Here is a 15,608-nt window from a genome sequence, read left to right as displayed (position 1 = left end):
AGGCCATCGAAGAGCTCGAAGAGGTAAACATCGATCCTAAAGACCCTTCCAGGGTGGTTAGGCTCGGGAAAAACCTTAGCAATGAGAGAAAGGTGGAGCTGCTGAAATTTCTATAAAGAAATCTAGATGTGTTCGTCTGGTCTCATGAAGACATGATAGGAATCAACCTGAGTGTCATCATGCATACCCTTAGCTTGGACAAAAACATGCATGCGAAGTCCCAGAAATAAAGGCGCCTGGGCATGACCCGAGCTATGGCCCTTGAAGAGGAAATAGCTTGACTTTTAAAATGCAGCTTTATTCGCGAGGCAAAATACCCGATCTGGGTTGCCAATCCTGTTCTGGTCCCAAAACCCAATGGAAAGTGGCGGACCTGCATCGACTTTTTAGATTTGAATAAAGCATGCCCCAAAGATTGCTTCCCCTTGCCAAGAATTGACCAATTGGTGGATGCCACTGCAGAGCACGAGCTCATGTCCTTCATAGATGCGTACTCGGGTTATAACCAGATCGCTATGAATCCTACGGACCAGAAGCATACTAGCTTCATGACTCCAACCAACGTTTATTGTTATAGCCATGCCCTTCAGCCTGAAGAATGCGAGAGCTACGTATCAGAGATTGGTCAACAAAATATTCGCTAATCAGATTTCCCGATTTGAAGGAATGTTTTGAGATCTTGAAAAAGTATGGTATGAGGCTGAATCCCCAAAAGTGTACATTCAGGGTGGCATCAGGAAAATTTCTAGGGTTCATAGTCAACACTAGAGGGATAGAGGCGAACCCTGACAAGATCAGATCGTTGATCAAAATGGCACCGCCCAGGTCACGAAAGGACGTCCAGAGTCTGACAAGAAGAGTGGCAGCCCTTAATCGGTTTATTTCTAAGTCAACCGACAAGTGTTTTCCATTCTATAACCTGCTCCGGGGGAATAAAAAGTTTGAATGGACCGAGGAATGCGAGCGAGCCTTCCTCAATCTAAAAGCACATTTAGCCGAGCCGCCGGTGTTGTCTAAACCGTTGGCAGGAGAGCCTTTTTTTCTTTACTTAGCTGTTACAGAAGATGCGGCTAGTGTCGTGCTAGTCCGAGAAGAGGGTCGTGTTCAAAAGCCGGTCTATTACATTAGCAAAAGACTTCTCGGAGCTGAATCATGATACCCTTTAATGGAAAATATGGCTTTCTGCCTTATCATGGCCTCCAGAAAGCTTAGGCCGTACTTCTAATCCCATTCGATCCACGTCATGACCGATCAACCTTTAAGGCAGGTACTTTAGAAACCTGAGGCATCGGGACATCTATTGAAATGGGCTATTGAGCTCAGCTAATTCGAAATATTGTATGTCCCACGGACTGCAATCAAAAGCCAAGTTCTAGCTGATTTCATGGCTGAATGCACTGGATTCCAAGATGAACCTTTGGGAGAACCTGTGCAGGCCATGTGGAGAGTCTTTGTGGATGGTTCATCTAACGAGAACGGGTCCGAAGCTGGAATCATTATGATATCCCCAGAGGGGCATCGTTTCCACTCCGCGCTATGGTTCAGATTCGAGGCGTCCAACAACGAGGCCGAGTACGAAGCTCTATTGGCTGGGCTTAGAGTGGCTAAGGAGTTAAAGGCCAAGGCCATCCAGTGCTACAGCGATTCCCAGATTGTGGTAAACCAAGTATTAGGGGAATACCAAGTGCGAGGAGCCAAGATGGAGGCCTACCTGGCCAAGGTGAAGAAGGAGTTGTCTGAGTTTGAATATAGTCGAGTCGAGTAGATCCCTCATGAGCAGAACGCCAATGCAGATGCTCTAGCAAAACTCGCCACCTCCAAGGAGGCCGAAACCTTGAGCCTAATACTGGTGGAATTCTTGGAAAGGCCAAGCGTGGAGGAGAATACAAGAGAGGTCGAGATGATCGACACCAGGCCAACCTGGATGACTCCCATAGTCGAATACCTTACAACAGGGAAGTTACCCGAAGAGCAAAACGACGTGAGGAGGATACTTTATCAAGCTCTGAGGTATACAATCGTAGACGGGACATTGTATCGGCGTGGCCTTTCTTTGCCTCTTCTGCGATGTGTTCTGCCAGAGGAGGCTAAAACTATTTTGCAGGAGGTGCATGAAGGCTTTTGTGGGGATCACGCTGGGGGGAAAAACCTGGCCTTAAAGATTTTAAGGCAAGGATATTATTGGCCCACTCTATCGAAGGATTCAATTTCCTACGTCCAAAAGTGTGACAAGTGCCAGCGGTTTTCCACAATAGCCCAAGCTCCACCAGTCGAGCTAAAGATGATCTCGTCCCCACGGCCATTTGCGGTCTGGGGAATTGATTTAATTGGAGCCCTGCCTACGGGAAAAGAAGGAGTTCGCTATGCAGTAGTGGCCATTGATTATTTCACGAAGTGGGCAGAAGCAGAATCCCTGGCAACAATAACATCGAAGAAAGTCCTCGATTTTGTAGTTAAGAGAATCGTCTACCGGTTCAGACTGCCAAGGAAGATCGTATCAGACAATGGAACCCAGTTCGACAGCGATCTCTTCACCGAATTTTGTGGAAGACACGACATAATTAAGAGTTTTTCTTCAGTGGCCTATCCACAGGCTAATGGGCAGGTCGAGGCTGTAAATAAGATGCTCAAGGAAAGCCTTAAGAAGAGGCTGGACGAGGCTAAGGGAGTTTGGCCCGAACAGCTCCCGCAGGTGCTATGGGCATACCGGACCTACACTGAACTTCGACGGGGCATACTCCTTTTTCCCTGACTTTCGGAAGTGAGGTCGTCCTTCCTATCGAAATAAAGATAGCTACGCATAGGGTCCGGGCCTTCAGCCAGGAGCAGAATGATAAATTGCTCAGCGCGTCCCTCGACCTAATTGACGAAAAACAAGAAGCTTCATAGCTACAGCTTGCGCATTATCAATAAAAAATCACTCGTTATTTTAACTCAAGGGTCAAGAGACATATCTTTAACTTAGGTGACCTGGTGCTCCGAAGACTCTTTTTAGCCGGTAAGGATCCCAAAGACGAAGCTTTGGGACCAAACTAGGAAGGACCCTATCAAATAATAGAAGTTGTGAAGGAAGGGAACTTTAAACTGGCTCGGCTTAATGGAGAAACAGTCCCACGGACATGGAACGCTGTGCACCTAAAGAAATATTATCAATAATCGTACCTTTGTAAGGCTTAATTATAAAAGCCACCCTTTTTATTATAAAAATAAGAAGTATATTTCTTATATCGTTGTATGTTTCCGTGTGCATGTGGATTTGAAAAATGGCATGTCCAAAGTAACCGAGAAAGTTCTCTTTCTGATTACTTGGGGAGCACATACCCTGAGAAGGAAATAAAAAAACTTAGAAGTTAGTAAAAATTGATTGACCAGTGTTTTTCCCTAAAAAACACAAGGCATCAATCATACTAACACGAACTAAGTTTTAAATTAAAATCCTGGATACGACTAGGTAAAAAACTTGGAAGTTAGTAAAAATTGATTGACCAGTGTTTTTCCTAAAAAAACACAAGGCATCAATCATACTAACACGAACTAAGTTTTAAATTAAAATCCTAGATACGACTAGGTAAAAAAACTTGGAAGTTAGTAAAAATTGATTGACAGTGTTTTTCCTAAAAAACACAAGGCATCAATCATACTAACACGAACTAAGTTTTAAATTAAAATCCTGGATACGACCAGGTAAAAAACTTAGAAGTTAGTAAAAATTGATTGAACAGTGTGTTTCCTAAAAACACACAAAATATCAATAATGTTAACACGAACTAAGTTTTAATTTAAAACCCTGGATACAACCAGGTCCAAGGCCTGATGTTTAACATGTAATATGTAAATCAGCATCAATTTTGGTCACGACCAAAGTCTAAGTGTCTATCTCGACCTAAAAGTCTCTTCCCTTAATTTTGGATGAACGAGTTATAGGCATATAATATATATAATCAAAATCAAGGACTAATTGAAAAATATATATTTAAAAGTACAGACGAATTGTCTCGAGGAAAATAACCTCGTGTCAAGCCAAAAATGGTAGGTTACAAAAGAAAAGAGAAAGAGGTTCTTTAAACAAAAAATAATAAACTAGGACTCCCCAGGATGCCCCGAAGAAGTCACCTCCTCGGTTTCTTGCTCGCCGACAGCAGAGGTCTCCCCAGTCTCAGAAGGCGGCTCATGTTGAAGACGAGCCTTGAACTTCTCGAGATAAGGCTCCCACACCTCGGGGGCCAGGAAAGAGAAGTTTCCGTCCTGGTTGAAGGCCCAGCAGTGGTAGAGCATGGCCTCCATGGAGGAGCTGGAGGACACCTTCTCTGCCTTGGTGGCGGCCTCGGCCTCCAGCTGCTTTGCCCTGGCCTCCACGAGCTCAGCCTTCACAGTGGCCAAGGAGGCCTGCGCAGCCTGCTCTCCTTCTTGGGCAGCCGTCAAGGCAGCCTTGGCACTTTGCTCTTGTTGTTGAGCAGTTGCGAGGGCGACCTGGGCAGCGGCCTGAGCAGTCTGGAGCTCGCCCCTGAGCTCATCATTCCTGGCCCTAGACCGAGCTACGCTGCAGTATAGGGCCAAAGTCACCTGCAAAAAAAGTATAGAAAGTTAGGCACGTGCTGGGAAGAAAGCAAAAGAATAAATTTAACTAAGTAGGCTTACCGTGAGGTTCATCCCCACCGCGGACTCTATGACATTCTCGGGGCTCCTCGCCTCGATCTCCCTCAAGTCCTTCGGATTGGCCTTGTAAAAATGCTCCACCGTATAGCTCGCAGTCTCATAGACCATTCCCCAGAAGGTGTCTGGGATTTCCTCCAGATCTTGGGCATTAACCGGGACACGCACGGCGGGAGTGGGGACTGGCAGAGTTCTAGCTAGTGCCACCTGTTCCCGAGCAGGGGCTAGGTGTCGTTGGGAAGGTGGAGGCATATTCTCCGTGGCTGCGGGGGTCTGACTTCTCCCCTTGGAAGGGGATTTGGAGGTTGTCCCAGAGGCAGGAGGAGTTTTCTTGGGCAGCCGGGGTCTCTTTACTAGTGGCTCGGATGGCTTGGAGGAAGGGTTCCCTCCCTGAAAGATGGAGTGTAGGTCATTATCTCCGGGCGGTGCCATCTCCTCGCCTGAAACAAAAGGAAAAGGACGTTATTATACATGTAAAGTTATTTTATTACAAGGGAAATCTAAATGTGTATTGAAAAAGTCCTACCCTCCGAGCTAGAGGAGTCTATTGCCATGACCTACGTCCTCGGAGATTATATAGGGGAGTCTAAGTCTATTACTTCATGAATCAGAAGGGGTTCTGGGTCCGGATCTACCTAAGGACTGGACTCTTCTATGTATTGTCTAAGTCCTGGAGCGACTACACCCTCAAGAAGGGAGGGCCACGACCTAAGGTTTGTCCCGTACTCCTCAAATATAGCCAACCTAAAGGACAAGGTGTTGTCTACTACTATGGTACCCTTAGGACGGCCCATGTCATGGCGTAATACTAGTTGATCTACGCACTGGAGCAAGGTTATGTTACGGTCTGGGTCGTTTTGGTGACGGTGTACGAGCTGGTTTGGGTTAAACCTAACAAGCCTAAGGTCTGCGGCAGCCCTGTCTAGGTCCCTAAAAGGGCATGGGTTACCTTGGCTGGAGGGCCCGGCTGATGCCTCCGATTGAGCCCGTTCCACATCAGGGCCCCGAGCAGCCTCAGGAGCTCGCCTTTTCTGCACGAGCGGCACTTCATTTTCTTCGTCCTACTCGTCCCGTCTTTGACTGCGGCGTCTCCCGCGCGGATAGGCGCCAGCTCACAAGCTACCGGGTAGTTAGCCCGCGTCCTCCTCAAGGCCAGAGTCTGGTCCGCAGAGATTAATTTACACATCAACATCGTCTCATCAGACACGAGTTGGCGGTAGTCCTTCTCACTAGGCGGAAGCCCGCCAAAGTTTCATATTGACCCCCAAGGGTCACTGATTTGGCCGTCCTCACAAAAATGGCTGCACGGTGATGCTCCAATCAGTATACACGCAAAAAGACAAAAATAAATATAATGATTTCCCGAGCTGAGAATAGAAAGGAAACTTACGAGGACGGTTGAAATAATGGTAGTCGCAGTTGCAAAACCCATTCGACATAAAGAACTAGTCTTTGAAGTCGTTGGGATGGCTGGGCAGTTCGATGACTACAGGTGAGTTTGGGAAGCGGGTCAGGTAGTAGAACCCGTCACCTCATCCCCGTTGATCTGGGCTAGCCTTAAGGCAAAAGAAATAGAGGATATCCGCAGGGGTGGGGACCTCCCACATCTGCTTCAGGAAAAGATACCTCAGCCTGGACAGCAGACGATACGAATTCAGAGGAAGTTGAATGGTGCCAACTTCACATAGTTGAGGAAGTCGGCAAAAAACTGGTCGAGGGGGAGGAAGGCCCCGGCCCTCAAGTGCTCGTCACTCCAGGCCGCGAAGTCTTCTTTGAGGGGTTCACAGCTCCTCTCCCCCTCAAAGGGAGGTCGGGTGATGAAAACCCCAGTTCCAATCTCGATGTTATGGGACAACATAATTTTGTTGACCCTCCCTTGGGTCGTGATCTTCGAGACTATCCTCTCCGCCTCAAAGTAAGCATCAGGTCCCACCTCAATCTCCCTCTCCACCGTGGGACCGAATTGGGGGATGGGGGACTCTATCGCGACCTCCTTTCCCCTGCTGGATTGTTGGGACGACGAGTCGGCCGCACTTTTCTTGGACACACTCCTTTTGGGCGCCATCTGATCGCCTAGCGAAAAAAGAACGATGAAATACTTAGTAGGCAACCTAAAAGTTATGAAAGGGCAAACCGTAAAAAGAACAAAGGTTTTTATGCACAAGCTGAGGTAATTTTAGCCCGCGGTGTGATGCCACGCGCTGTCGTGGGCACGCACCTAGGTTTCCAACAGACCCCTTGTAACGACCCAAAATTACTAATAAGGCTTAGGGGCCTTGATTAGTGTGCCGGGAGGGCATAATGGTAATCTTGGCCATTAGGGTAGAAATGTGAATGTGTGTGATAAATTTTTGAGACCACATTATTATGTGGGTAGATTGATAAATATATATGCGTGTACAGGTGTGTTCATTTGTAACTATCGGCACGAGGCGATCCTAGGGAGCAGGTAGCGGGAAAAGTCACAACGGGGCTTAATAGTTGGCTTTGGATAAGTCAGGGATATTATAGGTATCAGGTAGTTATTTAGACTATCGGGTTATGAAAATAAATATATGGAGCTATATTTGAGGTTAGGATGTCTAGGTGGGAATATTGGGGGATTTTACCATTTTGGCTTCGGGGACGGTTCCGGCACCCCGAGCCTTGGGCTTGACCTAAATGATAAGGTTAGACTTACTAAAAATAGAAAATAGTAGAACCACAAATAAACCGACCTTTTCTTTCTCAGCTCTCTTCTCTCTCTCAAGGGAACACACAAGGGAAATAAACAGAGAAAATCAAGTGGGATTTTGAGGGGATTGAGCTAAGGATTTCTGGGAATTGAAGAGGGGATTTTGAGGCTTAACTCAAGGGTTATCCAAGGAACTGAATCAGCACTAGGGTAAGTAGTAAATTCCTTTCTTTTGGTTAGAAAATTCTAAGTTCTAGCTGGGTGTTGAGATAATTGTAACTTTGATATTTAAGGTTGAATTTGAGCTGAAAGCTTGGGAACTAGCTGGGGTTTGGCTTAGAGAAGGTGCTCAATGGAAGAGGTAAACTCTAATTCATGATTTAAAAGTTTAAATTTAGGTTTTGACTGGTTGGTTTTGGGTGTTTGTGTTCTTGGGTTTCAGAAATTGAAGATGGGATTTCTATGAGTTTTAGGCTTAGTTTTCTGTTGAATTATGTTGCTAAAGTTGTTCTGAAAGTGTTGGGAATGATTGATAATGAAATAGGGAGCTTTGGGATGATTTTGGGTGAGGTTTCAAGCTTAGAAATGGTGTAAATTCTGAGTTCGAAGGGAAGGGCCGCGACTTTGTTCTAGAGCACTGCGGCCCTAGCTTGCAAAGGAGCCAAGGAGGCTCGGCCAAAGGCAAGCATTGCGGCGCCCAAGGCAAGGGCTGCAGCGCGTGTCCCCCTTCAGGTGTGGTGTTGGCTCTGTTTTGGAGAAGGGCCGCGGCTAAGCTTCAAGGGCCGCAGCCCTTGGTTGCACACATGAGTTTTTGAGGGTTTTAAGCACGGGAAGGTAGTCTAGTGTGCTCGGGATTGGTTTCACCACCGTGCTTGGTGGAATTCAGATTCCCAGGAGTTAGTTTTATAACCAGAAACCTATATCCGAGTATTAATGGAATTCATTATCTTGGTTGTGACTAGGTGATAAGCTAGGGTTCGGGAATGGATCGTGCTCGGGGGTCGTCCTCTCTAATTAAAGCACTTGGAATCAAGGTAAGAAAACTGCACCTGTGTATGTGGATAGGATGGGACTAAGTGTTCCCTATATTTGAATGTATTATTATGTGATCATAATAAACCATGTGAATAAGTTGGGACAAAGAGTTCCCTATAATCGTATGAATGTCATAAGGTGGTATTATGCCACGGGGACATGTGGTAACGACCTAAGGGTGCCGAAATCCACACTTGCGCATATGGCGCGGCTCGGACACTGGTATCCGAGGACAGCTTATTATTCACTGAGCTCGGTTAAGCTGGCCGGAGTCAGTGGGCATGTCACTGGAGTTGGCCTAAGCAAGCCAAAGGCAGTGAGTTAAACAGAGGGTGCGGCCTGTGGGCATTAACCCTAATTATTGCTTGATATGTGTTATTGTGGATTATTGTCTGTGACTTAATGGGTATCTGGAGTTGGATTGATGGTTATTGATCAATGTGTTGCTTTGAATGAGTTTTATGGTTTGATGGAACCGATTAGTATTATGTGGTTATTGGGCTATGCTCTGTGAATTGTTAGCTGTTAATACTGTTATGTTATGATATTATGTTTTCTTGCTGGGCTTCGGCTCACGGGTGCTACCTGGTGCAGGTAAGACAAGTTGGCCATGGGTTGCAGAGCTCTGGGGGCGAGGTGTACATTGTCAGCCGCTCGGCCACCACGGTCAAAGATTTGTACGGGAGCGAGAACCTAAAACGTATATTTTGCCATTAGAGTGGCTTGGTTATTTACTTGTAATTAAGAATTTTGTATTTACGTTATTTAAACCCTGATTTGGGATCCCATGTATTAAACATTTGATTTTAATGAAGTCTAATCGTTTATAACCAAACCTCTTTGAAACCTAAACTGCTCGTGTCATTAGGAACACATTTTGAATTAAATGACTTGATTAGCAAGTCTTGCACTACTCTAAACACACGATGTAACGGTCTTGGTTATCCAGGGCGTTACACCCCCTGATGTTCAAGGATTTGTATGTCAGGAGGGTCAGGCTATTGCTTGCCTCGGGGGACAGGTTTTTAGAGAAATATCGCCTAGGAAGCGTGACCCCTAAGCTACCTGGTTTTATACCCTAAAAACCTGTAATGCCCCAAATTCTCCGATATGGTTTAATGGCGGGATTAGTAGGCCGGGAGGGCCATACTTTTTTAATTATGCCATTAAATGACATTATGCATGTATATATGAATTATATTATGATATGATGTTATATGCGTGCATGTGGGTCCACATTTGAATAATTATGCTATTTTGATAATTTGGCCCATTGAGGGTGAATATGTGTATTTGGGTGCATAACTCAATTTGTGAATAAGATTCCATTATTATGGAGATATATTTGAGCAATTCGGCATGAGACGGTCATATATAATGGATTAGCGGTTTTGTCATAACGGGGTCGATTTTGGGGTAATAGAAATGTTTATTTGATGATAAATTGGGAATATTTGAGATTAGGGTGAAATTTCGGAGGTTTTGACTATAATGTCCCCAGGGGTATTTTCGGGACCCCGAGCACTAGGTTTTATTTGAGGTTACTTAAGCTTGAAGTAGCTGCCAGATAGGACGTACGATTAGAAAACCTCTCGTTCTCCCTTTCGATAGTCCATTTTACCGTTTGAGCATTTTCGAAGATACCTCGAGTTCTAGGAGTCGGAATCAAGCGAGGATTGAGGCATAGCAATCCTAGGAAAGATTAGAAGCTTCTTAACCAAAGTATTTGATGGAAAACAACCCAATCGAAGATAATCGAAGTTTAAGTTTTGAGTTTCTCGAGTTTCTAAGCTTTGAATTGATTTTGTAAAGTGTTGAGTTTTTGGTTGGTTTGAACCTTGGGTTTTGTGGATGCCGAAAATCCACCAAATAAGAAAAACACACAAAAGAAGTTTCTAGTCCCTTAAAGGAGTAAATAGCTAAGGGGCACCAAAGGCGCCAAGTACGCGATGAAGGCAGAAGGTTATTATAGGCCATCGAAGTGTTAGACACTCGCAGGGCTCTAGGCCTCACGAGGTCATTCCAGGCTTCCAAGCTGCATCACCTTGTTAGACGTGTTTGTCATGCACACCTGGCCCTTATCCATGCCCCTCGAAGTTAAGGCCCCAGCCTCGCGAACACCACTCCAGCAGCACCCCGCGCATGCCAACACCTCATGCGCCTAGCCTTGCCCCGAGGTGTCCCACACCAAGAAGACATTTCGCACCTAGGATGTATCCCATGTCTCATCAAGGCATGCGCCTCGCGCCCCGCGCGCACCAGGGGCCTCGCGCCCATGCGCCCCGCGCACACCAGGGGCCTCGCGCCCGCGCATGCGCCTCGCGCCCCGCGCGCACCAGGGGCCTCGCGCCCCACGCGCACCAGGGGCCTCGCGCCCCGCGCGCACCAGGGGCCTCGCGCCCCGCGCGCACCAGGGGCCTCACGCCCGCGCGCTCATGCGCCTCGCGCCCCGCGCGCACCAGGGGCTCGCAATGAGGTATGGCCTCGGCCATGGCCTCGCCCATGGCCTTGGAGGTGAGAATACTCACAAAGGGAAAGGTACATGCATGAATATGGAATGTGCCTACAAACCTAAAGAAGTCAGAGTACGGATATAGTACCCTTACCAGACAAGTAGTGGGAACGTCAGGAGTGGGTATGCAAGAATAGGAGTTATGGTCCGTACGTCTACGGCCATGGGTCAGAGCCGACACCACTACCTCCTGCGCCACTACGCCTGCCACCATGCATTAGACATGGGTACCGACAAGTAGTGGAGACGTCCTCCTGACACCTGCTTCTGTACGGGGTGTACGACCACAACCTCTGAAGCCACTCCCCTGACACAGTACGTATGTACCACTTGGTCCCCTGGACCACTATGTATCTAAGGCCATTAGAGCCTACTATAAAATGAACCCTAAGACCACTTGAAAGGGGGTTGGAAAATTCATTGTAAGGATAGGCTATTGAGAAATATACCAGGATTTGCTCCATCATTTATCTGTGTCTACTTTTCCTTAAAGTTTATTCTTAGTTCTTACAAAAACCTCACCTGACTTACCTTTGAGTTTTCCGATCTAATTTCGTTGACGAGATTTCACCGTCAACAGGTTTTGAGGGTTTTGGAGCTTTGGGAAGCTTGGGAAATTTGTTTTGATGATTGGGGAATGTTTAGGTATGATTTTGGAGGCCTTGGAGTGTTAAAAATACGTTTGGGAATGGCCCAGAGTTGGGGGTCGCGACCTTGTTCTTGGGGTACCACGACCCTGCCTTGAAGAAGCAGGTGGGGTACTTTGTGCCTGCTAGGCGCCGTGGCCCTTGATGGAGGGCGTTGTGGCCCAAGGTCCCAGGGCAGCAGCCCTTGCCTTGTTTTCACCCCGTTTGCTCGTTTTGACCCCGGGAACTTAGCTATGGGCCTCGGGAGTGTTCCTACTACTTGGATTAGTTTAGATTGATCTTCGGAAGCTAGATATTGGTGTGGAAACCTATATTTACCATTATTATTGATGATGTCCCGTGTTTGGTTATGATTAGGCAACCGCTAAAGGACTAAAGGTTGATCGTTCTCACGGGTCGTTCTTTTAATCTTTCTAGCTCGAATCTGAGGTAAGAAAACTGCACCCTGTGTATATGTGACATGCGTGATTATTATTGAGGCATGTTGATTGATAAATGTGGACATGGATTGCCTATTAAATGCTAGCAAATGTTGAATACTTGTATATGTACTGATTAGTCAGGGACATTGACCTAAAGAGTCAGAAATGGCATAGCGTCTTGAACGCCGAGCCAAATAAAGATTAGATCTAATCGATATCAGCAAAGAATGACTCATATGGGGTATTAACGCTGGACCAACCCTAAGGTCGATGAACTTATAAGTGCTTGTTTGGTCTAAGACCAGTTATTCAGAGCCAAGGCATGTGGCCCCGGTGGCTGTTTGTCACATGGCTAGGGAACGTTGTTCCAAGGTTTATGATTGAAAGTCATGAGGAAGGTTATGTTGGTGACTAATCATCATACACCTATCCTTTTCAAATTTATGAAAGGCTCACTTATCTGTTAAGCCCTGGTGACCCTATCGTCACATGGCTGGAGGATGCTGTCCCTGTATTAGTGACTCTTGCGATAGTCACCTATTTGTTGGGACTGATAGTCCTGGATGATTATTACGATCATTGTTGATATTATATCATGATATATTGTGTTTTCTTGCTGGGCCTTAGCTCATGGGTGTTATGTGGTGCATGTAAAGGGAAAGAAAAGCTCACCCAGCCTTGAGTGGAGAGCTTAGGTGGTGATGTGTACATATGTGGCCGCTTGACCCCCACGGCCAAGGCATTCTCAGAGGAACTAGGGAGCTTACCCTATTTTGGCCGCTTAGGTCGGCGGGATTGTAAATTTGAAACTGTAATGACCGTTTTGTACTGAGAACAACTTGTAAATGTTTTAATTAACTCTGTAGAGCAGTTTGTAATGAAAATATCCATTCCTTTTTATTAGTTTTCTACCTTAACCTGTTAATTACACTTAGAGCACGTTTTTGACCAAAGGACTCGGGTAGCAAGTCAAATTTCCGGTCCACTGTTCACCGTAACTATTCTGGGGTAACCAGGGCGTTACAACTTGGTATCAAAGCAATGCTAAGGTTAGGGTTCCTGTAGACTGGCTGGGCATGTACACACATCACTGAAGTCAAGCTCGACTCATGGTTTGGTAACTATGTATGTAGTTATACGCGTGACTGCTTAAATACATCATATTTGTTTTACCTGTGTGCATGAAGCACTATGTTAAACCCATGCCCTGAAATATTATATCCTCAGCAACTGTGTGCTTATTTGTACTGGGAATTGCTAGAACATACTTATAAGTATGATTGGTTATGAACCATTATGTGAGACATGCTGAGTGCTAAATGCTATAAACATGTATCTGCTTGTATATTTGTGTGACTGTGGAATGTGATAATTGTCTGCTTGTTCTTGGATCGTAAGGCGGCAAGAGGTTTAGTTATTACTACCTGACTGGCCGTATTGCTCATTATTTCAGCAAGGTATCAGTGACAGAATTATGAATCTAGGGCAGACAGACACATCAGCTGGCCAGAGTGATCAGGGCCAGAATAATAATAATAGTCAGGGTTAGGAAAATGACCAGTCTCAGATTCCACAGCCAGCTCCTGTTAACTGGCAGCAGATAGTCAGTGATCTGCAGGATACTATATTAAAACAGGGGAAAGAGCTTCATCTATTGAAGCAACAGTAAGGGCCTTCAGTGGCCAGTGTATCAGAGGCACCTCCTGTGTCGGTGCCAGTAGCTGGGCAGCAGCCTGAGGTTGGAAATAAATGGGAGCCTCTTTATGAAAGGTTCAGGAAACAACAACCTCTAGTATTTAAGGGCAGTGCAGATCCTGCCAAGGCTGAACAATGGATGAGCATGATTACCACTATCCTTGACTTTATGAGGGTATCTGGTAATGAGAGGGTGGCTTGTGCTGCCTATATGTTTCGGGAGGATGCCCGTATTTGGTGGGAAGTGATTACCCGGACCAAGAATGTGAATTCCCTGAGTTGGGAAGAGTTCCAGACTCTATTTAACGAAAAATATTATCATGATGCGATCAGGGCGGTGAAGGCCGAGGAGTTTATTAGGCTACTTCAGGGGAACTTATCAGTCATTGAGTACGCCTTGACGTTTGATCGTTTGGCAAAGTTTTCCATGGAGTTGGTGCCCACTGATGGGACCAGGAGAGAGAGATTCTTGCAGGGACTATAGCCCAAGTTAGCCCGAGATGTACGTATCACCCTATGGCGTCTAGGACTACGAGGCTGATGCTCGATCCTATTCTGCCTCTGATGCGGGGGATTGTCGCGACCAGCTTGGGATGGAGGCTGTGCCTCAGGGTCCAATGGGACATCATCATGAGGCACCTGAGGCTTCTCGGGCCTTTGCGGGCTTGAGGGTTGGATAGGCGAGCTAGGATTGGGACCCCTGTGCGGTGGCCCATTCGCAGGCTGATCAGGTTGCGAGGCAGGTGCAGCCTGATTCCTGGCTAATTGCAAGGCTGCCTCGAGGGCTGCCATGGCTTCGCTCTGGCAATGATCCATCTCTGCCTGCCTCTCGCTTAACTCCATGCACTGCCTTTCAATTTCTTACTGCTGCCGCACCATGATTTCGGCATCACCTTCCTGACTGGCCCTCAGATTGGCCAGCTCTTCATGCAACACTCCCAGAGTACTCTTCAGCGTCGCGTCATCCATTTCTTCCTCCTCAAAGTCCAAATGTGGCTCATCCTCAGCCATGCTTGCAAGAGGAGGAGGAGGCGGGTTTGATGGTGTAGCGGCGGCCGCCTGTCCAGTTTTCCTTGTAGCTTTCGCCATCAGTTTTCTCAACGGTGATATGTCAAGCTCTCAATGAAAGCACCAGAATGTTGACCCTGATTTTGGGCAACTGACACGGAGTCAAAATACCCTTGACGTGGATGAATGCGTTGAAAAAAACGTAATGACGAAAAGAATAAGAACACGATGTTTTATAGTGGTTCGGCCCCAGGATCTGGTAATAACCTATGTCCACTTAGATTGTTATTGATGTAAGATTCAAAGGAGTGATCAAAGAACTAGGGTTCAATGAGTTTCACTAACCTTTGTAGAACAATACAATATGAGTGATATGATAACTCTGATCATAAGCGAGTTTTAAGTCAGAAAAGAAAAAGAAGGATCGGATCCGCTTCCCTAAGCCCTCTTCTTCTATTTATAAGCTCAGGGAAGATTTACATTGATTAGTTACAGATATTATTTCCTAAATAATCGGATACTCAGGAAATCATGGGAGAGAATTTCGGATTCCATCACAACTGCCTAAGATTTCCTCTGTGTGTTACGTGCATACGACCAGACTGGTCGTATGAAGAGACTGATCGCATAATGTCGAATATCTTCCTGGTCAATAGTCGAACACAGGTTTTGCTAGGTGCAGTCGTGTGCAATTAATTCATGCCATGTCATTCACTTTTGATTTTTGGGATAACATTTGCCCCCCAAGTTTGTTTAGTGCGACCAGTAATAAAGAAACTTAAGCGAACAACCATTCGTCTTCCCACGTCTGTCAGAGTCCCCGTGCATTTTCGAAAACCATGTCATAATTATGTCTAATCAAGCCTTTTTGGTTTCCAAAAAGGCAATTTGACGACTTGTCCACTTCCCCACATTTCGAAAGTGGGAAGTGATGATTACCGACTTTTGGCTGTCCCTTCGAT

The 15,608-nt window shown here is 46.1% G+C and overlaps 1 protein-coding gene across 1 annotated transcript; it reads right to left on the bottom strand.

Moving 5' to 3' along the window:
* Nucleotides 1–3,937: 3,937 nt before the first annotated feature.
* Nucleotides 3,938–5,078, bottom strand: LOC133794765 (uncharacterized). Its single transcript, XM_062232150.1, has 2 exons — nucleotides 4,639–5,078; nucleotides 3,938–4,563 (listed from the first exon to the last, which is right to left on the bottom strand). Exons 1-2 carry the CDS (start codon nucleotides 4,903–4,905, stop codon nucleotides 4,081–4,083), a joined length of 750 nt encoding a protein of 249 aa, XP_062088134.1. The 5' UTR covers nucleotides 4,906–5,078; the 3' UTR covers nucleotides 3,938–4,080.
* Between the last annotated feature and the right edge of the window lie 10,530 nt (nucleotides 5,079–15,608).

The sequence above is a fragment of the Humulus lupulus genome, chromosome 8, assembly GCF_963169125.1.
Source record: "Humulus lupulus chromosome 8, drHumLupu1.1, whole genome shotgun sequence".
In the NCBI taxonomy this organism is placed as follows: domain Eukaryota; kingdom Viridiplantae; phylum Streptophyta; class Magnoliopsida; order Rosales; family Cannabaceae; genus Humulus; species Humulus lupulus.
The sequence above is the reverse complement of the archived record's forward strand: the minus strand, read 5'-3'. Positions and strand labels throughout refer to the sequence as shown.